A 26917-nucleotide genomic window follows, 5' to 3' on the forward strand; every position below is an offset into this window, starting at 1 on the left:
AGGCAAAGCTTGACATATTTGTCTAGTGTCGGACGCCTGGCACTAGGCAAACCTTGCATACTTTGCTGAGTGTCAGACCTCCGACACTAGGCAAAACGTCCGTTATGATTTTCACCGTCATTGGAATACTTTTGCCAAGTGGTGTCCTTGACACTAGGCAAACACTTTGCCGAGTGTCCGAGGTTTGACACTCGGCAAAATGCTCTTTGCCTAGTCCGCCTCTGCCGACCTTGTTTGCCTAGTGTGACACTAGGCAAATTGTTTGCCTAGTGTTTTTGGGCCTTTGCCTAGTGCCTGCGGCACTAGGCAAATCGCGCGATTCCAGTAGTGAATGAGTATCGTGTAGGGGGACCAACTATGACCAATGCAGATTAAGTGCCCCAACATGGGTCGCAGTGGTGCTGATTTTTTTTTGAAAGATCCGGTTATACCGGCTTGTATTAATAAGTAGAAGATAGAGTTCAACATGCATGCGTGAGCAGCGCCCTCCCAAGTGGTAGACCGCCACCTGGGATGTTAAGGTTCTATGCTAATTACTCATTGAATTCATCTCAATCCTGAGGAAGTGGAAGGTCCTCCCCCCTGCTGACGCCCAATTGGAGTACTCATCCTTGATCTTGGTGAACAGTGCCTGTACGGTGCTATGGTTTTGTTGGAAAACAATAGCATTTCTTTCCTTCCAAATATGCCAGGTAGTCAGCATTGCTAGTGAGTGTGCCGCTTTCGTTCCGATACTCGTGATTGCAAAGAACCACTCTTCCATGTCGCTGTAGTCATTCCAACCCTCCGGCTGAAGGTTAAGGCAACTGCTCCATGTTGCTACCATCGTCCAGACTTCTCTCGCAAACGGGCATTCCGTGAATAGATGGACGGCAATCTCCAAATTCCTTTCACACAGAGCACAAAAATAGTTGTTTTCCCATCCCCTCAACTGCAGCCTAGCTGCTGTCCAAACTCGATCTTGCAGGAGCAACCATAAGAAAAATTTGATGCAGGGTGTCGCCCATGCCTTCCAGATCAGTTTTGGAAAATTGGAGAAAGTCTGACCGCAGAACTGAATTTCATAGGCCGACTTGGCACTGTACTTGCCTGAGCTCTCAAGAGTCCAAACAATAGTGTCCTCTTGCTCACATGATTGGTCCAGATGCAAGGTGTGTATAAGTTTCCACAGCTCGACAAAGTCTCTCAATATCTCTGCATTCAGATTGTGTGCAATGTCCTGAATAAGCTTACCATCAAAAATGGCCTCGCGCACTGTCCTTTTCTTCCACTTTACATGCGTGTACAGGCTCAGGAAAAGGGAGGCCGGTGACCGCCCCCTGATCCAGCACGAGGTCCAGAAAGGAGCTCTCCTGCCATTGCCTATGATTACTTTGGTTGCCACCGAGAAAAGGGCGATGTCCTTCTCATCCACAGGTAGCTGCATCCCAGCCCACGGTCTATCTGTACTGCTCCACGTTAGCCATAACCAGCGCAGTCTTAATGCTCTACTAAACCTCTCCATATCTAAGATTCCGAGGCCTCCATGGCGGATAGGTCTTGCAACCAAAGGCCAAGCCACCTTGCATTTCCCACCTGTGATTTCTCCATCTCCAGCCCACAGGAATCATCTTCTTAGCTTGTCGAGATCTTCTAGTAGTTGTTTTGGTGCATTGAGAGAGGTTAGCATATAAATTGGAATCGCACTGAGGACTAAGCGCACAAGCTCTCTTCTCCCTGCTGGATTCAGTAAGCGTCCTTGCCAGCCAGCTAGCTTCTTTCTTGCCTTGTCTAAAATTCCTTAGAGATGAGCAATCTTCAGTCTCCCCAAGGTCAATGGTAGTCCCAGGTAAGTGATTGGAAAATGCACCTTCAAGCCTTCAAATGGTTCTAAAACTTGATCCAGATTGATACCGGCACATCTTATGGGAGCTACTGAGCATTTTGTCCAGTTTAATCTTAGCCCAGTCGTCGCCCCAAAATGACTGAGGATATTCAGTAAGGATGCGACTTCTTCTCTGTTTGGGTTCAGGAAGATGACTGCGTCATCCGCATATAGAGAAAGTCTAATTTTAGCACATCTTCCACGTAGGGGGGAGAGGACACCATCATTTGTCGCTAGCTCCAGGACCTTTTCAAGCGCATCAATTGCTAGGATGAACAGGTATGGGGATAGGGGGTCACCCTGCCTCAGACCCCTAGCATGTTTAATTTCTTCCCCTTTAGTGCCATTAACCAGGATGGACGAGCGTGAAGAGCACAACAGCAAGGATATCCAATCCCTCCATCTTGGGCTGAAACCACGATGTTCCATCATCTCTATCAAATAATCCCAAGAGACCGTGTTGAAGGCTTTTGAGATGTCTAGCTTGAAAAGCAACGCCGGCGTCTTAGTTCGGTGATATGCTCGCGCTAGGTTCCTCACGTACATGTAGTTATCATGTATGCAGCGTCCTTTGATGAAAGCACTCTGTGAAGATGAGATCAAATGGTCCATGTGTCTTGATAGCCTGATGGCCAGAGTCTTTGTTATCAGCTTTCCAAAGGAGTGCACTAGGCTAATGGGCCTAAAGTCCTTCGCATACTCAGGTGTTTCAGTTTTAGGGATGAGGACAATATTGGCTCCATTGAGATGTTCCAGAGGTCCTGCCCGTAGATTGTAAAAGGAGCTCATTGCTGTCATTATGTCATCCTTGATCGTTTGCCAGCATTTTTTGTAAAAAATTCCAGTGAAACCATCGGGTCCCGGAGCCTTTTCTGCAGGGAGCATCTTGATGGTATGTTCCACTTCTTCCTCAGTGAAAGGCATATCTAAATCATTGTCCACAATCCTGCATAGCTGTAGGTTGTTCCAATCTATGCATTGCGTGCGCTGAACCCTAGTACCCAAAAGGTCATTGTAGAAATGGTACAAGATCTCTTCCTTTTCCTCATGGCTCCAGGCGATTACATTTTCCTAGTTTTTGAGGTAAGCAATCAGGTTTCGCTTTCGCCTTCCGTTAGCACGTTGATGGAAAAATTTTGTGCACGCATCTCCCTCTCTTATTTGGGTCAGCCGCGAACACTGTCGTCATCTTGACCTTTCAATCGCCGCCCACCCCAGCACTTGGTGTTTTAGGTCCTTCAAAAGATTCAGTTCGGTCTCTGAGAGCTGTCTGGTTTCCTGAGCGGTTTCCAGGCGAAGAATTGCTTCGTTTGCCAAGTTGAGTTGCAATCGTGCATTGCTGAAAAGAGATTTGCTCCAAGCTTTCAGATCAGAAGCGGTTATCCTCAGGCGATTGTGTAGTCTCATCATTGGGTTGATGCCAGCAATAGGTTTGGCCCAGGCTTGCGAGACCACTTCATTAAAATCTTGGATCCTTATCCAGAAATGTTCAAATCTGAAAGTAGCTTTCCTCGGTTGTTGTTTTTGGCTACATAAGAATAGCGGACAGTGATCGGAGAGGGAACTCGAGAGAGCTTGTAGGCCAATCTCCGAGAAAAGGTTGGACCAGTCATGGTTGCAAAATACTCGGTCCAGATGAACCAGCGTTGATGAGGCTCTCCCATTACTCCAGGTGTATCGTCGATTCAACAATCTAAGCTCAAACAACTCGCTTGCGTCTAGCGCCCTCCTGAACTTTCTCATGTGAGTACGATTTATATTACCATTATTCTTGTCACTAGCATCACAGATCAAATTGAAATCCCCAAGGCAGATCCATGGAGTACTTTGCGCAGGCTGACAGCTAATCAGTTTTGATAGGAAGCCATTCTTTGCGTTGTGTTCAGTCGGACCATATAAAGTTGTCAATATAAAAGAGGTGTTGGTTAATTTCATAGTCAATCTCAAAGTCAGGCTTTGAGGTTTCTTGACCGGCTGGGTCGCCACAATGAAGTCATCATTCCAAGCAACAATAATACCCCCCCCCCTTGTTTCATCAGCCTCGATGAATTCCAAACCCCATCCATGCTGTCCTAGGAATTCAGCTTGCAAAAAAGAGTTTGTGTTGCTTAATTTACTCTCCTGGAGGCAGACAATGTGTGGCCTTGCTTGCTGGATTAGTAGCTTGACTGCCTCTCTTCTTGCAGCACAATTGAGCCCCCTCACATTCCAATTTAGAAATTTGAGTTCATTGTTATTCATTGACATATGAATAGCAAACAGGTTCTGATTCAGTCAACCCCCAAAGACCACCCCAGGCAAGATGCACACAGTGGCCAGCAAACAGAAACTTTCTTTCTACAGACTTAACATAGAAGCTTACACCACCACTCATCAGATCATTATGGAGCGCTCCTCCTACAGTACCACCCAGGAGCTTGTACCCCAGCCGACCATCAGTTCTAACACGAAACAGCATTTCTTGAAAGTAGACTAACTCTACCAGCTTAAGGCTGGTTGCTGCTGGCACTAACACAAAGCTACATAACATTGGAAATAGCAGGAACTCTCATCTTCTTCTTCTCCTTGTTGTACTGGCTCCTCATGGGACCTCCATCTCTGTAGCACCTGCCTCAGCCACCAGTGCCGCAAGTACTTTGGCCAGCTTCTTGTCGCCCAGCCTAGCAGCAGCTCTGATGATGTCAACAGCCTGGTCTGGTAGGTCCTGCCCATACAGATCAATGTACTCCATGGCCGCCAAATCAGGAGGTGCAGCAGGTGTGTCTATGAACTGGAGCTCCCTCATGAGCTTCCGCTGCGCCCTCTGTGAGACCGGTACCGGTGAAGGTCGGGCAGCATGCCTAAGACTGGTGCGGGTGGCCACCATCAACCGCTTGTGGTTCCTGCTCACCCTCGACAGCTGCTGGTTGTCCGGCCTCGGCAGGAGCGGTGCAGTAGTGTCCTTGAAGATCGCCTTGCAAAAAGTCGCACAGCCGACGGACGCCGCAGCGCCCGATGCCCCAGCCATAGCCTGCCCACCGTCCTCCACCGTGGCCTCATCAGTGCCTAGTCCTCCTGCATCAGCAAGCTCTGCTGCTCCACCAGCAGCCCCGAGTATCATACCTGACCGAGGGGTGCCATCGATGTCCATCCTGGTCACCCTATCAGAGATCTCCTTCACCTGGGACTCCTCCACCAACTGAGCCATCGGCGACACCTGGACACCCGGGCCAAAGACAATGTCATCTCCCCCCTATCCTAGTGTTGACAGCGGTCCACCAGGGGCAAAGGGGCCCAAGGTAGGCATGTACACTGGGGACTCAGCTCCGCGATCATCACCATCGGGGTAGTAGCAAATGGCCGGGTGGTTGTACACCGGCGCCGGCACATACACTGGGGACTCAGCTCCGCGATCGTCCCCATCGGGGTAGTAGCAAATGGCTAGGTGGTTGTACACCGGCGCCGCCAAAGACTCCTACACCATGGGGTTAGAATCCCACTCACGGCCACCATAGGCCGGCATTGCTGGCTCAGTAATCAGCGGGTCGAAGAAGTGCTGCTCCACTGCAGTCGTGCCCTTGGCAGCCGCCCTTTTGGGAGGGGAGCGCGAGCGGCGTCGCTCCCACTCGTACTCCGCGTGTTCTAGGGTGTCGCGTTCCCACCTAGACCGCGATGGAGAGCGGGCCATCGTGCGCCCGTGCTCCACATACTCCACCGGCTCTAGCTCCCCCATTAGCGCCAGACGATATGTCAGCAGCGAGCGCGTGCGAACACGCACGGACCTCTCCGAGGAGCAGCCCGGGAACAGCTGGCGGACCCTGGAGGACTTCTACATCTCCTCCCTGGGGTGAGGGCCCCTGTTGTCGTCGTCGTGGTCGTTCCTACACACGTACGTGGAGGGAGGCGGTCGGCATCCACCAGGTTGGGCACGCCTGCCCTGGGCCACCCTCTGGTCCAGGACGTCGCGCATCCACTCAAAGGGGGTGAACCGCGTCCCTGAGCTGCCATGCTCCAAGGACGTACCAGAGCCTGAGTCTGGGGAGGATGGGCTCCAGTCCTGATAGCCCGCCAAATGTACCAGGATCAGGCTGTCACCCTCCCGCCCAATTGGCGGTGTGGTCGGGATGCGGGTTGGCACCGGCCCAAGCCCATTGATCTGCATTGCCTGGCCAGCCCTGGTAGCAAAGAAGGTGTAGGAGATGGACCTCGGTAGCTCGTCAGGGTCCTCCATCCAGACCCAAGAGGTCAGGAGGTCCGGCGTCTCCCTGGCCTCCGGGCTGGTGTCAATGTTGTCGAAGATGCAGGGTTCGCCGAGAACGAGCTTGACCCCCTCCTCGTTCCAAGCTTCCCTGGGCACGTTCTCCATGACGACCTTCACGTGGTACCACCATGTCGTCTCCGTCGGTCCACCAGCTGCGCGCCAGGGCGTGATCGGGAAGGCAGAACCCCCAATCTCCATGAAGCCTTGCATCATGGCGCGGTCACGCTCCGTCGGCGCACCGAACACCGTGATGAACTGACCCAGTCGAAGGCGGGACACCTGGATGTTGTGCCGCGGGATGCGCAGCTGTGCCCAGAGGGCATAGCCCACCTCCATAGCATTGGAGCGATAGCCCTCCTGTGGCGCCAAGATGATCACGGCGTGCATGCGCAGCCTGTTGGCCTCACGCAGTACACCCTCCGTCGCGACGATGTTGACATGGTTGCGGGCAGGGCGCTAGAGGGCCTGTCTAGGGACGAACGCCATGGTTGTCGGCACGGGCTGTGGTGGCAACGATGGATGGGTGAGCGGCGGAAACTTGACGTGGCTGTGGATGTTGTCTGGAGGAAACACTAGCCTGGACCGGAGGTTGGTCGAGACTGCTTGACGATGGGAGGGGCAGGATCTGGTGAAGTGACCCACTCCACGGCACTCCAAGCAGCAGACCGGTTCCCGGCACTGAGCGAGGCGATGGTCTGTGGCGAGGCAGCGGTAGCAACGGCTAGCGGCTCTCCTCTTAAAGGCCTCCTGCGCCGCGTCCCATCCCTTCCGTTGTGTGTCGGAGGTGGCCTGGGAAGGCATGGAGTCATGGCGGCCTCGACGCCTCGTCTTCGCTGCATGCCAAGACGGTGAAACCTGCCCGCTCTGGAGCTCGCCCAGGTGTTCATTAACACGGGAGCACTCCCCAGTCTTCCAGAGCTTGGCAGGGCCGGAGTTAAGGTTCGCCCGAAAGATACCGGGCAGTGGCTTTGATCCACACGTCGCCAGTGAAGGGAGCCCCTCCGTCGAGAGGTTCATCAGATCCAGACATCGCCAAAACTTCTTGCGTGGGTGCGGCAGTGGGGTGTGTTGGCGCTCAGGCACGACCAGGATGGACTTGAGCTTGGCCATGGACACCTTTCCGGTGGCCGCAGCCCCGCTAGGTCCTGAATCGGGCGCCGGGTGAGGTGATGCTGGTGCCCTTGTAGATGAAAGCGAGGTGACGGAGCGGCCCGACGCAGTGCAGTCTTTAGCAGGGGAAACAACAGCGGCTCGTCCGGCCCGTGCTTCCCCCGCAGCTCCCAGAACGGGCGGCCGAGAAGCACTAGGATGCTTCGGTTGCTCCACAGGGGCGGATCTCGCCGGATCAGGTGGCATCGTCTTCAATGCTGAGTTTGTCTTCAGCTTTGGATGCTCCACGGGGATGGAACCCGTCAGATCCATGGGTGTCGCCGTCTTCGAGGCTGAGCTCATCGTCGTCAGGTGGGCAGCCATCGCGTCAGCAGCCTCCGCATCAGCTACGTCCATGCCCGGCGCAGCACCATCAATGTCTTCCTCATCCCAATCCACAAGCTCCACTTCAAAAGGATCCTCCAGATCTAGCGCCCATTGGTGCTGATTGGAGGGTTGTTCCTCAGGCTAGATCTGTGGGACTCCCTAGCGATGGCGTGGCCACCACCCTAGCCATCCGCGAGGACAAGGGTAGAAGCAGGCACAGTACGGAGGAGGAAACATGGCGGACGAGAGTCGACAGAGCAGAGCCTCCCCTACCAAGAAAGCAAGAGAGCAGGAGGCTGCACGACGGGTAAGGGAGGCATAGGGAGGCTCTTGCGGAGGTAGAACAAAAACAAGCCAAGGTCGACAACGGGTAAACCCTAGGTTCAGCCCCCACGTTGCTCAACCCCGGCCCATCTCATCGTCGTCATACGAGATCACTATATAGAAGAATATAGGTCAGATAAATCATTAGTCGCCTGGTGATCCAGCAGTGGTTTATAATTTTAAACTTTTTTTGTTCTTGCGATGATCTTGTGAGCTCAGGCAATTTCACCATTTTTCAAGCACCATCCAGCTCAACACGAAAGCATGGTCTTTCATGGTGATACATATTTGCATTCTGCATTTATGTAGTTCATTTATTATTGCATTGCAGCCACTATAGCTCATATATATTTATATCCATATATACTGTCAGAGGAGAATAATCATATATACATACATGGTATAGTAAAAGAAGAGATCGAGCTAGAGCGCCTTGCCAAGCCAGCTACGTCACATTCACACACCAAAATATATAGGCAGCCAAATATATATAGTAGCGCCCACCACCGGGTAGTCACCACCAAAATCAGCCAAAAATGGCCACCCGAAACAGCAGGACCGCCGCCAGAGTGCCGGTGGCTGCACTGCTGCTTCTGCCGCCGCTTCTTGTACTGGCAACAACCGTCTCGCTGGCCTCGGCGGCGCGTCCTGGACTTGCTACCCCCAGCCTGCAACCTGCCGCTCCAGTGCCGGTCGCGACGACTGATGTCGAGCCGGGCGAGGTGTCCCGTCGCTGCCGGCACCGGCATGTTGCTGGTGACGACGTAGGTTTCTCCTTTCGAAGCGCCGCGAGGCATCAAGACAAGCGTATGCGTCGTCGTCTCCCCGCCGTTACCGACACGTTCGGTGCACCGGTGGCGAATGCCATCCTACTACCCATCCCTCCCTCCGGGCCTAGCAACGGGCACAACAATGAGCCGCCGCCTCGCTAAGCGTGATGTAATGATGTTCTCAATCGGAGTACCTGTGCTTCTGCCGCATGCTTGCATTGCATGAGGCATGTTTCTCATGTCAAGTTCCATGGCGAGAGAGGCCTCTGCATGCATTTAGACATCAATGGTTTGTTAGTGCTTAGTGGTGATGAGCTTGTAAGACTTTTTAGGTGTCATTTCTTGGTCATGGCAACTAGCAATTTGTTGAATACAAAGTGCCAACTGTGACGTTTTTCATTTCTTCTGGTTCTGAAATTATAGAACTCGGCAAGCCGTTTTTTTTTAAAGCTACAAGCAGGAGATCTGTCAACATGAGAAACACGCTTGCTGAGGAGATACCTTTAGAGAATAGGGAAGAAGTTAAAAAAAAACTACTCAGTTACAAAAATAACACCACCACATCAGAGTCGTAGACTCGACATTGATCCAACATCTCGCTAAGCCTCGTCGTCAAAATTTAAAATTATCTGGCTTAGCCGTCTTGCCCCGTTTGGTGTTACCATGTTCGTGGCTTCCTTTGATTTTTCATTTTCGCAACGAGTAGACGATGTTGTCTTTGAAAAATTCTTGCATTCGACTTCTTCTAAAACTCTTAGGCAACAAGAAAGGATCAATGACTGCACCGCCCTAACAGGAGTCGTCATCAAGGCGTCATTATTAACAACGAGGAGCATGCACATTATATTCGAAAGGAGGAAAAAAAGCTTTGCCACAATTTTTATTAGACAAGAGAAGCATCCACGACATCTCGTTGTGAGGTCTTTTCTATTTTATTTTATTTTCGGCCCATGGTGTGCTTAGCTAGCTGTTAGCTCATTCACCAAATATAACTAGCTAATAATTTATTATTAGTAGTGATATATGCACCTATTAGCCTAAGAATCCACCAAACATATATTGGCCAATAGTTAGTTGGCTAATTTTTAACTAGCTAACTTTTAGCTCAAGATAATAATTAGTCTGTGATGGCTCGTGGTGGTCATGAAGAAAGAGGCCAGCAGGGAGGATTTTGCGAATCAGTCAGATCTTGCTAATTTAATGTGTACATTGATTATTAGTTTTGTCAGTTTTTAACCGGGCAGCTGATTGCTTAGGCTCTGTTTGAATCCCCCAATTTTTGTCGGTTTTTTTAAATCTGGTTTTTTTGAAACTGGGTGAGATCTAAGGTCAGTTTTTTCTGCCAGTTTTTTGACAGAAGCTGTTGATACCTAGCTTTTACCAATTTTATGACCCATAGAGCAACAATTCAAGTTAGGTTCTTAAAATCTGGAGGATCCAAACACCCTCGCTAGTTTTTGCTCATAATCCAGATTTTAGAAAGTAGAGGAAAAAACTAGTTTTTAAGAATCCAAACTGATCCAAACAGGTTCTTAGTACTGCTTGCTGGGTAATGCTACCTTCCTTTGTTAGTTTTTTATTAGATAATAATAAACAAAAGTTTGATTTTTTTAGATAATAAAGAAAAGTTTTGACATCTGACATTCTCAAAAAAAGAGAAATTAGATCAAATCGTTACGTAGACGTCTGAAAAGTCAAGGAAACAAAGGTTCAAACCTTAACAATCAACCCATATAAAATAAAAAAAATATCCATTCTACACAGAAAAATTATGTTAGCTTACGCAGCCACCGAGAGCGTGCGCATGTTGCGAGGACCCTTCCTAATTTGTTTTTGGCCCATGACGTGGTTTCGTTCGGTTCATTCGTTTTAAGCGTTCGGGCACCACCACATCCGCATGATGTGTACCTTGTCGGCTTGTCGCTTAGCTCTTTCCCTATTTTGTTTTTTCTTCTTCCTATTTTATTTTTCTTTTTTAGTTACTTTTATTTATAATCTTTCTACTCTATTCTGGATACATTAATTTTATATATCTAAAAATAATATATATTTGAGTACATAATAAAATCTATGTATTTAGAAAATTCAAAACATCTTATAATTGGGAATGGTAGGAGCACTTCTTATTATTTCAAATGTTCCCTCATGATGCATGGTCCATTTTCTTTTTCTTTAGCATTGTTGTGATTGCCATGTGTACATCATTATTTATATTGTGGGACATTTTTCTTCTAAAAGTAGTATATTTTTATTTTTAATTAAGGTTGAATATCTTTTTCTACAGTGGCCCCTTCATTCCAAATTGGAAGTCGTTCTGGATTTTCTAGTAGTATAGCAAAAACAATATACACAAAAAAAATAAAATGACTTATAATTTAGAATGGTGGGAGTACCTTTTGAAAAAAAATATGGAATGGTTAAACACCAAAGTTCAAATATATATCACCAAATGATATGTGTTTGCACATCCTTCTTTGGACAAAAAAGATGGGAATCTTACCGTGAATCAAATCAAATAGGCACATTTTTTGAATGAGAAGCGCTTAGAATAAATACAGGAAAAAAAATATGAGCATATGTGTCAAGTCAATTATTTTAAACCTGATAGAATTCACTGTATGATACAATCAACCCATATAAAATAGAAAAAATCCATTAAATACAGAAAAAATATGTTAGCTTACGCTGTTATGCAACCACCAGGAGCGTGCGCATGTTGCGTGTTTTGGTCGGCTTCATTCGTTTTAAGCGTTCTTTCATTGGGCACCACATCCGCGTGATGTGTTCCGTGTCGCTTAGTTCTTTTCCTATTTTCTTTTTTCTTCTTCCTGTTTTATTTTTCTTTTTAGTTACTTTTATTTACATGTTTTTACTCTGTTCTAAATAGACACTTTTTTTTGAATGAGAAGCGCTTAGAATAAAAACAGAAATAAAATATGAGCATGTGTCAAGTCAATTATTTTAACCTAGGCGGATAGATTCCATATTGTGAATATAACCAGTTGAGCTACAGTCACAAACTTAGTACATACATAATATTAAAGAGCAAAGTTATTTTTCTGGCCCACTTTTTTTACTTTCCAAGCTGCCCTTACGCCCTTCGTATCCGTTATGTAAACCAGATCCCTGACCCGTGCTTGTACGAGTTAGAAACAACTCGCGTCTAGCGATGGTATAGAGTCTAATTCCAAAATATATTGAGTTCATGTAAAACACGGGCACGTTTGCTAGTACATACAAAAATGACTCAAAAAATGGATGACAAAACATAATTAAAGAATTCTTCTTCTTTCTTTGTTTTTTTGTCTTCCATTCCCCACCCAAGTAGAACCAGCCAACGGTGTAGGGATGAAAGATAGAGGGTGCCGGGTCTTTCATCAAGGAGAGTACAATACAGGCTGTTTTTGTTGTGGCTCCATCGGTTATGTATGCTATCCCGCTGGACTAGCCTCATTTGCCATCCATACCCCACCTAACCAAATTCCAGCTCATCAGCATAAATTAAATTTGAAAATGAAGGAAGATATAAATGAGTGCCAAACCATGGTGGTGCATTAAAAGTCTTCCATTTTTTTCCCTCCACAAGAGAAATCTAAATTCGACTCAGCCTTATATATATGCGTTATGAGTCCAAGCTTGTACTTATCACACAGTACACTCTCCTATACAAAATACTGAAAAGGAGAAGAAAAAACCCCAAAGCCATGACTAGCAAAAAGAACACTGCCGCCGTCGGGGCGACGGTGGCGGTGGTGTTGCTACTACTAGCGACGACACTCCTGGCAACAGTGGCAGATGCACAGCCTTACTTGGATGTGCTGCCTCCATCAACATCACATGGCGTGGTTGGGAATTTGTTGCCACACAAGATCATACCGCCCTCTGGGCCTAGTGATTTCTGGGGTGGCGGCGATGAGCCACCTCTACCGCCTGTGGAGGCAAAAATCAACCATGGTAACTGAGTGCGATGAGTGAATGAGAATAGTTGGTGATGTAGGGATGAATGCATCACAAGGGCCCTAATGCCATGTAATGACTTATGCAAGAACTTGAATAACAAGAGCATAGGGTCTTGACCATTTTCCTTGGGTTTTTTGCATATGCATGTGTATCCGCTTTATTTGTCAAAACACTAGGTCATGCGCCTTCAATCTTATCTGGATCTTAATATCACCCTTCGTTTGCTTGAAAGATATCGAGGTGGCTGCTTATGGTGTTTGTTAGAAAGACGTCAAGGTAAAAACTAGAGCACCCCGCCCACGTCGCCCCCATGACGACATGGGTGGAAACGCCGCCACCATAGATCTTGCTCCTCTCTCTGCCTTCACTGTCGCCTGGGTGCGCCGCCAGAGGATTTTACGAGCGCAAGGACGGTGACAGGGCTCTCTCCCTGAGCCCAAGCACTCCTTCTCATCCCCTTCCCTCTCGTGCCTACTCCTAGAGGTGACCTTGGCGAAGGTTGGGCGGCGCCAGCTCGAGGATCGGTTGCCCGCTGTCCCCTTGGGTGGATCTAGTCTCCCTATGTCTAGATCTAGCCAGGAGCAGTCTATGGTGGTGGGGTGAAGGTCGACTTTGGTCAAGCGTCGGTCGTGCGTTGGGTCAGCATGGATGGCATCTGCCCTCTGGCGGCAAGCGGCGGCCACGCCATGGCCTTAGCTGTGCCTTTTGGTAATATCAGAAACGACAGCTTAGCAAGGGCCACGGTTTTGGCGTTGGCGTCACGTTGTTGGTGGCACGTTCGTGTGAGGCATCATGGTTGATGTCCTCTTGGCATGTGGCGTGTCACGTGGCTGTTGTGGATGGATGGCTCAGGGCGCAAGGCTTGACCGGTGCGACCAGAGCCAATGACAGCGACACTCAAGGGCGTTGCTTCCCCCTATTGCGGGTGTCATTGTGCTGCCCTTCCTCTCACTTTGCATGATTCTTTGGGTGAAAACCCTGTCCAGATTCCTTGTACCACTGACGTTGGCGCATTCGGTGCTACATTCTTCTTCCTTGAGGCGTCGTTTCGGAATTCATGTTCATCGATTGGTACTTGGTCCTCTTGCTCATTTTCGATGAGGCTCTACCTTTTTGTGTTGCACTGCACCGCAGGGGGGGTGATTGAATTGCTTGGAACAGTTTGCTTTGGCGAAGTCGGAGCTGCTATGTTATGGGGGTCCAACATAGCTCGACGGTGATGACATCTGCAGTGCCTCTTTGGGGTGGTGTTAGTTCTTGCTGCAAGGGTGTGTTTGTGACCTTAAGGCAATGATGACTTGTGGTGGGGCTGCGTTGTTTTGTGTTGGCTAATCGGGCATGCTATCGATGTTAGGGTTGTTACTGGTTTTCCTTTTTAGTTAAACCATGCAAGTATAATGTTTTTCGACCTGATTTTCCTTAACTGGATCAACTCTTTTCTGTCTTAATTCAAAGACATAGCTCTTGCCGCTTATACCTTAAAAAAAGAAAGATGTTAAGGTGGCTTACGGCAAGCTCAGACAACCTAAGTAATCTTTGTGCTTGGAGACCTCACAGTTTTCTTACTTTGGTTTGAGTGAGAACGCGATGCTAAACTAAGTTAAGTAACATCAACGGAAACATCAGACATCAAATGACCGCATAGCGCAGTGGATTAGCGCGTCTGACTTCGGATCAGAAGGTCGTGGGTTCGACTCCCACTGTGGTCGTCATTTCTTTTGTTTATTTTTGTTTTTTGTCCTCTCATGTTTACTTTTCTTTCCCCCCTACCCGTAAGCCCAAACACGTACGGGCGGCGAGCAAATGGACGGGCTCACCGGCACCCCGCGCCGCTCCCTGAGCTTGATAGCAGGAGCTAGCAAAGGCAGTCCAGTCGTCGGCCGGCGAGCATCTTGCAGAGCTCTGCAGTGTCCGGAGCAAACAGAAACAGCGCCATGCTTAAAAAGCATGTTCGCTTGGTCATATTTAGCTTATAAGCCATGATTTATTGGCCAATGAATAGTTTTTTCTCTCATACCAAATCAGACAATAGAATTTTCAGTCATGACTTATAAGTCAAACAAGTCCAAACGAACAGGACGTAAAGTCATGCTCTAAACACAATTGGCAGCAGCAGTCAGCAGAGGGCTGCAAGGGTCAGGCCGACTGCTCTTCTTTCTCACAAATTAAATCTCACATAGAGATAGAGGGTTAATGGGTTATCAACAGCAACAATCCTTTTTTGGTAGAGATCAGCAGCCAAATGAAGAAACGGGCTCTGGGTGGAGCGTACGTAGCTTCTCCGGACAGAATCCGCTGCCGGGTACAAGGAGGAGCTTGTACAGTACACGTACAGCCCCCCACTGGAATCGAACTTGCAATGCAGAATGTCGGGCCCACAGGAGTTTGTACAAGATTTCTGTCGATCTCATGCTGTCAAACAAAACTGGTGGCACCCGTGCTACTGCTAGATTGATCTGTTATCCTGCTGTTTCAATTCTACTACTGGTCCCGAACATATGTACAGCGGTAACGCTGGGAACTAGACGTCGGAACGCGCTGGACGCCTCTGTTGGACCAAAAGCTAATCCGTTCCCATCGGCTCCCTTCGGTCATCGTTTGATTAAAAAAAATCACGCATCACAACGACTGCGCTCCGGCTCCGCCGCGGCTACTACACGCCTCCCGCCAGTCTTCCTCTCCATCGCCCGCCACGCCCGCACCGCCGCGGCGTGCTCCTCCGCACGAGGCCGTATTGTCCGACTGTGTTGTCACCTCCACCGCGGGCACTGCGTGCGCCGTATTGCCGGGGGCAGCCGTTCACTGACGACCGGGGGCAGCGCACCCGCTTCACCGGGGGCCGCACAGCCGCTCGCCCGTTGCCATCCTCCTTCACCGCGACCGTAAAGCCGGCTCCTGCTGTGCCGTGCTCAGCGCGCCTAGTTGCCATGTTTTGCTGAAAACGCATGTTTTAAGAGTATGTTTTGAGTGTTTCAGATGTTTAAGAGGTAAGGATTTTGCAAAAGTAGATCGGGATATAGCATATGTTTTAATGTTTGTACACGTATGTTGCAAAAGTCTGCTACCAATGTTTTATCTGTGTTTTTCTGGACGCATGCCGCAAGTGTGTTTATCTGGATGTTGCATATGTTTCACACACACGTTGTATGTGTTTTTATCTAGATATTACGTATGTTTGCAATGGTTTTCCGGTGTTTTTTAAATGTTTCAGAAGCATGTTTTAAGTGTTTTATCTGTCTTTAGACGTATGTTGCAACTGTTGCATTTGGATGTTCTGCTGCATCGTCTCGGTGTGTTCTCCTCTCAGCGTCGGCGCCGGCAAGGCATCCATACAATGGCGCGACAGGGTCATTCCGAATCAGAGGTGTCACCCCCTTCCCTTCTTGTCGCTCGGGTAGGGTTGGACAAAATACTCACGGCTCACCAACTCGCTCGACTCGTGGCCGGCTCAGCTCGACTCGACTCAACTTGTTTTAACTTTTTCACAAGTTGAGCTGGAAGTTTAGCTCGCTATTTTAACGAGTTAGCTCGCGAGCTGCTCACGAGCTGAAACGAGCTGAAGCCTATCAGCCCACGACTACGAATCCAGAAGATGATGATACTGACCTAGAATTGTACACCTATTCTATTTGTATGTAATCCTTATTTTCAGTTGTTTCATATGAATTTTAATTTTATAATTGTTGTGTTACTTAAATGTTGATTTTATGGATTGTTTTCTAGTGAGAAGATAGTGATGCTGACATTGAATATGCAGACTTTCCTAAGTTTGTGGTTGCAAGCAACTAGTTAGTATGCTGAAACTGCATGATTATGGATGGACCAGCTATGTTGCATGGTTGATGCTTTTGATAAACCTGATATGTATTAATCATGTATGGTTGCATAATGGTGGACATCAACTTCTGTAATTAATGTAGCATAAATATTATAAACATGTGTGTCCTATTTTTTTAAGTAGCTCGCGAGCTAAACGAGCCAACTCAAGCTCGGTAACGAGCCGAGCCGAGCTACCCCTCTAACTCGTAATATTAATAAGCCGAACCGAGCCAACTCAAACTGAACTGAGCCAAACAAGCTGATTCGATAGCCTAACGAGCCATCTCGAGCGGGCCCAAGCCGAGCCAGGCCGGCTCGAATCCAGCCCTACCCTCGGGCGGCGCTCAGCCTGGGCGTTTTTTCACCGAAAACCGAAAACCGAACCGAACCGAACCGAAACCAAACCGAATAGTAGGTAGTTCGGTTTTTCGGTTCGGTTTCGGTTTCCAATTCCGTGAATTTCGGTTATCGGCTTCGGCTTCGGTTTCAAGTCCATACCGAACCGAAGTACCGAACGCTAACTCGCTGAGCGCCTGAGGCCCTGAGTCGCCGCTGTGACGCTATCCGCTGACTCTGACTCGCTGAGCGCCAGCCCACCAATGACCAGGCACCGGCCCATCATGGCACCACCCATGGCAGCACCCGCACCAGGCACCCCGCAGGCCCGCACCCGCACCACTTGACCACTTCACTTCCTAACCCTAACCCTTCACTCCCCAGTTCCCCACTTCCCCACATCGAATCGAGATCGACGAATCGAGTCGCACCGACAGTAACCCTAACCCTTCACTCCCCAGTTCCCCAGTTCCTCGCATCGAATCGACGAATCTAGTCGCACCAGCACCGCATTCCGCACGCACTCCGCAGAGCCTCGCACTCTCGCTCCTAACCCTAACCCTTCGGAGGCACGGCAGGTGGCGCACCCAGCAGTTCAGGGCGCCAGGCGGCCAGCAGCGGAGGCGCCACCGTCGACCGTCGTCAAGCTCCTCAACCACGGCCGCAAGAACAGAGCAGTCCTCCAATGTAAGTCTTTAGTTTTTATTGTTCTTGCTTAATGCCTAATAGATCCAGATGCCTGTTGGTTGCTTTGTGACAAAGCGAGTTGATTAGTTAGTTAGTTTGTACCCTGACTAAGTACCTAGATGGCTGGTTTTTGTTTTGATGTCTTGTAGATGGGGGACACTGAAGAAACAGTGGCGCATCTAAATGTTCAAGTGAATGAGAATGAAGTTGTAAATGGGGAGAATGACAAGCAGGATGAGCAACAGCAGTCCAAGGATGGAGAGGAAGTGGGAGATGAGGGAAGCAAGAAAAGGAAGCCCATGGTTCCAAGATCAGATGTTTGGGAACACTTCAGCAAGATCAAACTTGATAATGGGGAGGAGAGAGCCAAGTGCAAGTACTGCAGCAAACAACTCCGCTGTGACACAAAGTTAAATGGTACGTCCTCCATGAAGGCTCATTTGAAAATCTGCAAGAAGAATCCTCACAAACCTGTAGTAGATAATCAAGGTACTTTACAACTACAACCTAGCCCTAGCAATAGTAGTGTTGGTACTCTATCTACTTGGAAATTTGATCCTGAGGAGTTAAGGAGGAGTTTTGCTGAGATGATAATAGAAGATGAGCAACCTTTTGTGTTATCTGAACGTTCTGGCCTTAGAAAGTTTATGTCAAAAGCATGCCCACGTTTTGTTTTGCCATCTAGAAGAACAATCACTAGAGCCTGTGTGAAAGTGTTTGATGATGAGAGAGAAAAACTTAGGAAATTTTTGAAAGACAACTGTGAAAGAGTTAGCCTGACAACAGACACATGGACGGCTAAGAACAGTCATAATTACATATGTGTTACAGCACATTTTATTGACAATGAGTGGAATTTGCACAAAAAAATTATTGGTTTTTTTTGGTTAAGGGCCATAGGGGGGAGGACATTGGGAAATCTTTAGAGAATTGCTTGGCTGACTGGGGAATTGAGAATGTTTTTACAATAGCAGTAGACAATGCTAGTGCAAACAACACTGCAATTAAGTACATGCAGAGGGTCCTGAATGAATCAAAAGGATGTGTTGCTGAAGGAGAGTACCTTCATATGAGGTGTTTTGCACATATTATCAACCTGATAGTAGGTGATGGGCTGAAAGAATTTGATAGATCAATCGCTCGTGTTTGGGCTGCTGTTAAGTATGTTAGGAGTGGACCATCTAGGTTGGTAAAGTTCAAGAAATGTGCCGAGTTAGCAAAGGTTCAGACCAAAGCATTTTTCAACCTAGAAGTCTGCACTAGGTGGAACTCAACTTACCTGATGCTACAAACTGCACAAGAGTATGAAAAGGCCTTTGAAAGGTATAGTGATGAAGACCCATACTATAGTCTAGAGTTAGAGAGTGAGAAAGCACCAGGAGTTCCAATCAAATTAGATTGGGAAAAGGCAAGGAAAATGGCTCAATTTCTTAAATACTTCTATGAGCTGACCCTCCGTGTCTCTGCCACAAGTCGCCCAACATCTCACACATACTTTCATGAGATTGCTGATGTTTTGGTTCTGCTGAGACAATGGTGTCATAGTGAAGATACATTATGTAAGGAAATGGGCCAGAAAATGTTAGTGAAGTATTACAAATATTGGGGAGAGAAGTATGGAGAAAGGCCGGGGGATAGAGAGAAGAGAGGAGAGAAAGACAAGGGGGATCAATTGCTTAACATTGTTATTTTTTTCTGTGTTGGTATTGATCCTCGGTTCAAACTTTCTAACTATGTCAAGATGGCAACTATGGTAATGTTTGGTGATGAAATAGGTCAGAAACTGTGGGCAACAGTCAACACTTATTTTAGTGCTTTGTTTGAGGAGTACAGAGAATTGTATGCTCCATCTCCAAGTGACAAGGTGCCTGCTGAAACTCAAGAAACACCATAATTTTGTTCTGGATTGATGAGCTCCATAATTGCACAACAGATGAGCAATAAGGGGAGTGCCAATACCACTGTGAAGTCTGAACTAGACAAGTACCTTTCAGAAGATAATGAGGAGCTTAGTAAAAGTTTTGACATTATGAAATGGTGGAAGAACAATGCTACTAGATTTCTCATAATGTCTCGTATGGCCCGTGATCTTCTGGCAATTCCTATCTCAACAGTAGCCTCTAAGTCAGCCTTCAGTTCAGGTGGAAGAACACTTGATGATTTTAGGACATCACTCACACCAACAATGGTTGAGCGGCTCGTTTGTACAAATGATTGGCTTCGTGGAAACAACTACATCAGTGTTGAAGAGGACACAGAAGAATTGGCCAAGCTTGAGGAAGGTAATTTTTAATGCTAAGTCTAAGTTGTTATCATTTCTATTGTTTATCTTGATAGCTTATTGCAGTAACATGACTACACTTATTGTAGAAATTGGTGCTCTGGCCATTTCTAAGGATAGCACTACTGCTACTGCATCTTGATAATGGTAAGTTGGTTAGCTGGACGCCTGGATTACAGGTGATGCACTGCTACTGCTGGACCCTTTTGAGGATCATAGAAAATGCACTACTACTGCTACTGCATTTTGATATAGTGCTATCTTGATATAGCACTACTGCATCTTGATATAGTGCTATCTGAGTATCTTGATATACTGCATCTTGATATAGTGCCCTGGTGCTTTGCCAACAATCTGGCTGGACACATCCTGGTGGCTCGAAGTCTATTGCTGGTGTTTGGTTTCTATTGGCTATTGCTGTTGTTGATGCAAGCTGGCTGCCGGCTGGAAGTCTGGAACCTACATTGATTTCCTGTTGTTTATCCAATTTGTAAATTTGATTTGAGCATTGAACTGCAAGTTTGTAATATTTGATTTAAGCATTGAATTGTTAAGCTTGTAATAGTCGTGAGTATTCAAATAATGTCTGTTGTTCTAAATTCTGTCAAGAATGAACTGCTGTCAGTTTAGCCTGTCTGCTGTTTTATTTGCATCGGTTTTTTCGGTTTTAACCGAAAAACGAACTAAAAAACCGAACCGAAATTGGTCGGTTTTTAGAATTTTAACAAACCAATCGGGGGTCATTTTCTGAAAACCGAAATTTTAAAAAACTGAAAAACCGAACCGAACCGTCGGTTAAAACCGAACACCTAGGCTGCGGCGCGGACCTCGCGTGGAGCGCACATAACAAAATGCAACGCGCGGGCGTTTGGATACGGACATTCGGCCACCAGCACTGCTATGTACAGTGTATCCGCACGTGTCAACAGTTCAGCATCTCACACACAATTCTGCAAGATCTTAGTGCCTGTTTAGTTTCCAAAATTTTACAAAATTTTTTAAGATTTCTCGTCACATCGAATCTTTGGACGCATGCATAAAGCATTAAATATAAATAAAAAATAAAACTAATTACACAGTTTAGACGAAATTCACGAGACGAATCTTTTAAGTCTAATAGACTATGATTGGACACTAATTGCCAAATAACAACGAAAGTACTACAGTACTATTTTCCAAAAAAAATCGTCAACTAAACGAGGCCTTAGGCCTGGTTTAGATTGAGGTTAGGAATCAGTATTTGGCACTGTAGCACTTTCGTTTGTATTTAACAATTATTGTTCAATCATGACTTAACTAGGCTCAAAAGATTCGTCTCGTAATTTACAATCAAACTGTATAATTAGTTATTTTTTATATACATTTAATACTTTATGTATATGTCCAAAGATTTGATGTGATGGAGAGAGAGTGAAAAAACTTGCAATCTAAACAAGGACTTATACAAAATGATCTTGTTTGAGCGATCCATTAGCTAGGCCTTGTTTAGGTTGGGGTTAGGAATCAGTATTTGGCACTATAGCACTTTCGTTTGTATGTGACAATTATTGTCCAATCATGGCCTAACTAGGTTCAAAAGATTCGTCTCGTAATTTACAATCAAACTATGTAATTAGTTATTTTTTATCTACATTTAATACTCCATACATATGTCTAAAGATTTAATGTGATGTAGAGAGGTGAAAAAACTTACAATCTAAACAAGGCCCTAACACACAATTTTGCAATTTCCTGACATTCAGACAACAAATGCGACACGACATAATAGGAGCTTTTTCGACAGTGCGACCGCGCGATAGATAGCGCCTCGTACTGTACTGTACGTTGCCTCTGACACCCAACCTGCCGCCGACCGCCGCTGCCGCGCACCGGCCAACCCCGTCTCCGTCGCCCCGCCACCCGCACCGGGAGCCCGTATGGCCGGCCCCGCTTCCGCCTCCGCCTCCGCCGCAGATCCGGGCACGGCGTTCAAGATACTCCTCTCCTGCCCCGACGGCCTCCCTCGCTCCCGCGTGCGTACCTTCCCCTTCCTCCCCCTCGTCTCCCTCCCGATTGCATGATCCGTTTGGTTGCGTGGAACGGCGCCTGCCTCCGCCGGCCGTTTCCTCCATCGGTCCACCGCGCGGCGGCAAGAACGACTTTTGGTTGCTGCATCCTGCTAGCTTCGCCTGTATTTTTCTGTTTATCATGTCGTTTCCCCAAATCCTGAATGACGCATTCCAGCTATGGCCTTCTGATGAACAATAGAGCGACTAAGCCTCGAGTGTTTGGATGTGTGCTGCTGTTGCCATGAACTGCCGTGATGTTATTTCTTTAGCTCGTTCAAGACAGTGTGGAGTGCTAATAACTGCTGCCATATTTCTCTGACCGGAAATAGTATAACAGAGTTTCAACATGATACTTTGATCAATAATATTTATAAAAATACAGTGCTTGTTACTTTAAATAAAAAGAGTTAGGGCCTGTTTGAATCGAAGCCTGACTTGTGTGTTGGAAACCGACGGACTGGGGGAGCTGTCTGACCAGGCAAAATTTTCAGGTCTTGATCCAAATAGGCCCTCATATATTATGAAGCGTTTTTCACAATGAATCTTGTAATGCTAAATCTTGTGTTGTCAATCCTTATAAAATTTTCTATATTCACAGTCAAAGGTAAAAAAAAGTTTGACTGTACAAACCTGTAGATGGACTTATTTGTGAATGGAGGAAGTACCAAAAGTGTCTTGCTTTACAACACAGTAACATTCTGATTGAGCTCATGGTGCGAACTGAAGGTCTTGGTTAAGTTTGATCGGTCATTCGACAGGATTCCCCATCCTGATGGAGCCTTGGAGGAATCTATAAGTGAGGTAATGTTTGTCTACCTATATCATACATCTATCTGACGCATGCATGCGTCCATTGTCATTCTTTATATTTGTTGATCTTGTAGATATGGAACCAAAGCCTTCAGCAGAACCCATCTCTATACAGCGGTACAAAGTTTCGGGTATGTATTTTTAGACCTATCCTGGCATGCTCTTTTTTGCTGCTCCACTGATACTTGAAGTCTTGAAGATGCTACCATTTACTGACAAACATGTTGTATTAAAATGAGAAAACTGAAAGCTTCTTGAATATTAAGTTGTTTGGTGCATGCTCTATACGAAGACGATTTATACAAAAAAACATGTCTTCGCTCAGAATTTACACAAGCTCCTAAATGTAGCTCTCGAAGGCTTTGTTAAAATATTGGATTCCCTATATGTGTTTCTGAGTCCTTAGGGGAATTCCTAGTCAGTTACATGCATTACTTTCATCCAAATGCACTTGCATCCTCACTTCTACTATATGCACGGAATTGCCAAGCAATGAATGTTAAGTAGTGATGACTTGTGTCCTAGCATGTGTTAGTATTTCTGCTTCTTTTCTGTGTAGCTAAACATGTGTCATTATAGAAGTTCATGTATGCAATATTTTGAAACAATCTCTCTTTACCTGCTTTACTGCGTTCATCGGGTAGTAGAATGCAAACACTGACAACAACAACAAATTTCAGTACGGAGGAAATGCCTTGCACTACAAAGATGGCTCAAATCATGGTCATGAGTACTGTGTCTCACTTCATTTGGGTCTCACAGACTACAGGTTGGTTTGACCATTTGTGTTCATTTCCAACAGATCTTTAAACCAATTTTTTTACAGCCTGTAACTTTCTTTGTGATATTTTGATTTAATGCCTCGAATCAGTGTTTCAAATGCGTCGCCTAGGCATCCAGGCATACCCAGCTCGCCTTGGGAAACAGTGGCGCCTTGTCGCCTAGGCGTCCAGGCGGACCCAGCACTCTCCTGGATGCCTAGTCGCCTTTTGAACACTGCCTCGAATTAACAATTGTTTCTACTTGCATGAAATAGGACATTTGTGGGAACAAATCTCAATCCATCGTGGGAGAAATTTTTGGTTCCATCTGAAGGTAATTTGTAATCTGAAACTTAATACAGCTGGTTGTGCGTATCAGGGCCTTTTTGAATCTTAAACTTTGAAGTCCTCTAGTTTCTTCCATTGCTTCAGCTTTCAGAAATTTAAATCCTTGATAAGTATATTCGTGTCCCTCTGTTTCACCTTCCATTTCCTAGTAAGTTTGCTCTGGGACAGTGACTATTCATTAGATAGTTTGTCTTAGTATTTTGTGTGCTCAGAGCCTCAGACAACATGGTGTCAATCTTTGTACAGAATTGTAAGAATGATCAGCCTTGACCAAAACAATTCCTCTTTCAATAGATGATTCTGTACGTTGCCAACACATGTCAGATCCACTGGGCAATGGTGCTATAGTTGAAACATCTGACGAAAAGATTATTGTATTGCAAAGGAGTTACAATGTGGTGGACTTTCCAGAATACTATGTTTTCCCTGGAGGACACTCGGAGGTAAATCCTTTAAGATTGCTTGACAATATGAGTGCAGATGATGAAAGCGAAGATCTGTGTAGATATTTGATGTACAGCTTAGTTTTTATAGAACTAATTGACAAATGTAGCACTAGGTGTAATGTAGTTTCTCTTACGCTGCAAAATAAAGATTATAGCAACATTACTGCAGGCTGCAGTACTGCCTGATTTAGTGGTTTCTTCTGCCTGTCAGCATGCTGAGATTTTCTTTTTGAGGTAGCATGTTTACTTGAAGTGACTTTTCAAGAAGGAAACTATATGTCATAATTATGGACTAAGGAAAATGTATATTGAAATTTAACTGAAATTTATAAATCATGCATTGCTCAGCCTTATTTATTGCTTAAAATTGTTTCTTCTCCCCTGTCAGTTAGCACGCTGACTATGAAGATACTTTTAGAGGATGAATCAAAATTAGAACTTGGAAACATGGCTTCTTTCTTTGGAGGAAGTTGGGGCAGGGGACGGTGCATGAGGAGAAAAATATTTAGTTTTTAAGCCTGAAACAATTGGTTGAGTGCAGATCTGTAAAATACATTTCATATTATTGATCTTCACTTTGTTTATGCCAGCCACAAGAAATTGGAATTATGGGTCATCAAACTGATGGAGACTTTGCTTGTCTCACTGAACGAGTTTCACAAGAAATGTTTGACGGAATCATCCGTGAAGTTGTTGAGGAAACTGGAGTTCCTGCTAGCTCCCTAGTAAGTAGAGGCCTAAAATATATGTCACGTAGTGTAGTATAGTGGTTCGTATACATAAACAGGATCCAATAGAAAGGTTGCTTTTAGTTGTTTCTAATTGTCATCCAAGAAAGATCTGTTGATTTCACGACTTTCCTAGTATGTTCATTAACTATCAACATTTCAATCTGCAGACCGATCCTGTGTTCATTGGAGTTTCTCGCCGAGAAGTTAATGTTAGGTCAACTGTATTCTTTTTTACAAAATGTAACATTGACTCCAGTGGCGTAAATGAGCTTTATTCTAGAGCTCAAGATGGCTATGAATCTACTAAACTGTATGCAGTATCTGTGGTGCGTTTTAACTGCTCTAGCAGCTCTCTGATCCTTAGCTTGCTTTTGGTTGGCTGCTTGTAATCAGTAAAGATGCTTTTGAATTACAGGAAGAGCTACAAGGAATGAGGCAGCGAATGCCTGGCTGCCACAATGGTGGTATTGCTCTATATGAATCGATGAGGAATGCTGCCAAAAAATCGTGAAGATTTCATTGTAAGTATAATTAAATGAACAAACTTTGTTCAGCTGTGTGTCTTAAACACTTTGCTTAGGTATAAAATATATATTTAACATGGTTGTGTTGCAAAGCTGCAAAGTTTATGGCGCCCTGCCTTCTTTCAAGTTTCATTTTCGGTTTATCCCTCATTGACATGTCATTTCCCAATGCTGAGTTAAAGTTAAACTGTGTTTCCTTTGCAGGCTGAATAGTTCTGATGGCGTTATTACATCAGAAATAAGTGTGGAGATACCGTGCAGAACACTGCATGCCAGATCCATCAGATTACTGTTCTTTGCAGTAGATGTACCATTTTCCATCTTTGTTGGGCCGACATAGGTCTCCTTAGACCCTAGCAGAATTCAGGATCTTTGTTGTACCGTTCTGCATAAAGCTTAAAGTTCCCTCTAAAGACTAATGGAATAAATTTCGATCTTCTGCTGTTTCACCAACGGAGGCACTTGAGAGCAGCATCGCGATGCTAATCTACATGGAGAGATGACTCGTGGATTGTAATCAGCCTGATCGGTTGGCTGGTTCGTATCGTTGTTGGTTCGTGAAGAAGTACTGCTGGCTGGTTTGTGTGAGAGAAAAATACTGTTCCGGCTGGAAATTTACGATCGTTTACGACAAGCCACAGCCAAACGAACAGGCTAAATGTTCTTTCAGGATTGAATTCCTGGGCAAGCGATGCCTTAGTCTGTCAGCAGTTCTTCTGTTGGATCTATACAAATAGAAGTAAGACTATTAGAAATATACAATGCTGCCAGGGTTCCTGCTGTGGTGATGATGTACTAGGAGTATGTAGGAACGGAAGGTGAAGCTTATATATTACTTTACTCTGGAAAGGTTTATATACTTGTTACCTTGCCACCGTGGTATGGATATACTTCGTGCTGGGGTGTGGATTCTACAATTTTCATCTTGATTTTTGTTGCTTCACAGAATTGTCACGGTGGTGAATTGGAATAGGTTGTGGATGTTTCTTCACGTAGCTGGTTGGGTTCTTGAAAGGAAGAGGGCAGCTCAACAATTTTAAGAGCACTACGATAGACACAACCTTTCAGTTGGAACACTTGAGCAAATGAGCTCAACAATGTGCAGAACGGGCATCTGATAACAAAGAGAATCCGGAGTCACTCAAACTGAGTTTTAAGCAAAACTCACAAGCTGCCGAATATTGAGCCACAAATTAGAAACAAGTAGCTCTCCACGATGTGACCATGGATTCCTCCTGGCTCCTTATTTGTAGCACCCAAAAAAATCCTGAGTTTGTACGTAAACCATGGGAGGGAGAGAATCAAAATGAATTAAACCAATAAAGGATAAACAGAGTAAAATCTAATAAAGTAACACAAAAAAAAGAAACTCCATAGCATTTGGATTTGTTGTACTTTTGTCATTTATTTTTATGTTTTGTATCTTGTAAAACTACAAGGTAAAACGGCATAATATAGGCCCTGTGTCCATTTAATTCAGAGAAAATAAGAA

General features: G+C 45.9%; 1 protein-coding gene, 1 non-coding gene and 1 pseudogene across 2 annotated transcripts; 2 read left to right on the top strand and 1 right to left on the bottom strand.

Annotated features, from left to right (window-relative positions):
• Window positions 1–433: 433 nt before the first annotated feature.
• On the bottom strand, window positions 434–5051 carry LOC136515226 (uncharacterized; annotated as a pseudogene).
• Window positions 5052–14269: 9218 nt separating this feature from the next.
• On the top strand, window positions 14270–14343 carry TRNAR-UCG (transfer RNA arginine (anticodon UCG)). The gene has a single exon. It is a non-coding gene; the product is annotated as a tRNA-Arg (tRNA).
• A 7220-nt stretch (window positions 14344–21563) lies between these two features.
• Window positions 21564–26412, top strand: LOC136517628 (nudix hydrolase 9-like). Its single transcript, XM_066511252.1, has 10 exons — window positions 21564–21769; window positions 22532–22606; window positions 22690–22746; window positions 23296–23384; window positions 23652–23710; window positions 24019–24167; window positions 24761–24895; window positions 25069–25227; window positions 25317–25422; window positions 25630–26412. Exons 1-9 carry the CDS (start codon window positions 21674–21676, stop codon window positions 25410–25412), a joined length of 915 nt encoding a protein of 304 aa, XP_066367349.1. The 5' UTR covers window positions 21564–21673; the 3' UTR covers window positions 25413–25422; window positions 25630–26412.
• Window positions 26413–26917: the final 505 nt, after the last annotated feature.

The sequence above is a fragment of the Miscanthus floridulus genome, chromosome 17 (genome assembly GCF_019320115.1).
Source record: "Miscanthus floridulus cultivar M001 chromosome 17, ASM1932011v1, whole genome shotgun sequence".
Taxonomy (NCBI): domain Eukaryota; kingdom Viridiplantae; phylum Streptophyta; class Magnoliopsida; order Poales; family Poaceae; genus Miscanthus; species Miscanthus floridulus.

Bases quoted from the DNA above. Each gene is read 5' to 3' on its own strand.
- LOC136517628 (XM_066511252.1), top strand. From the start codon at position 21,674: ATGGCCGGCCCCGCTTCCGCCTCCGCCTCCGCCGCAGATCCGGGCACG. The intron at 22,747-23,295 runs GTATGTATTTTT...AACAAATTTCAG, and splicing joins ACAGCGGTACAAAGTTTCGG to TACGGAGGAAATGCCTTGCA. The intron at 23,385-23,651 runs GTTGGTTTGACC...TGCATGAAATAG, and splicing joins TTGGGTCTCACAGACTACAG to GACATTTGTGGGAACAAATC.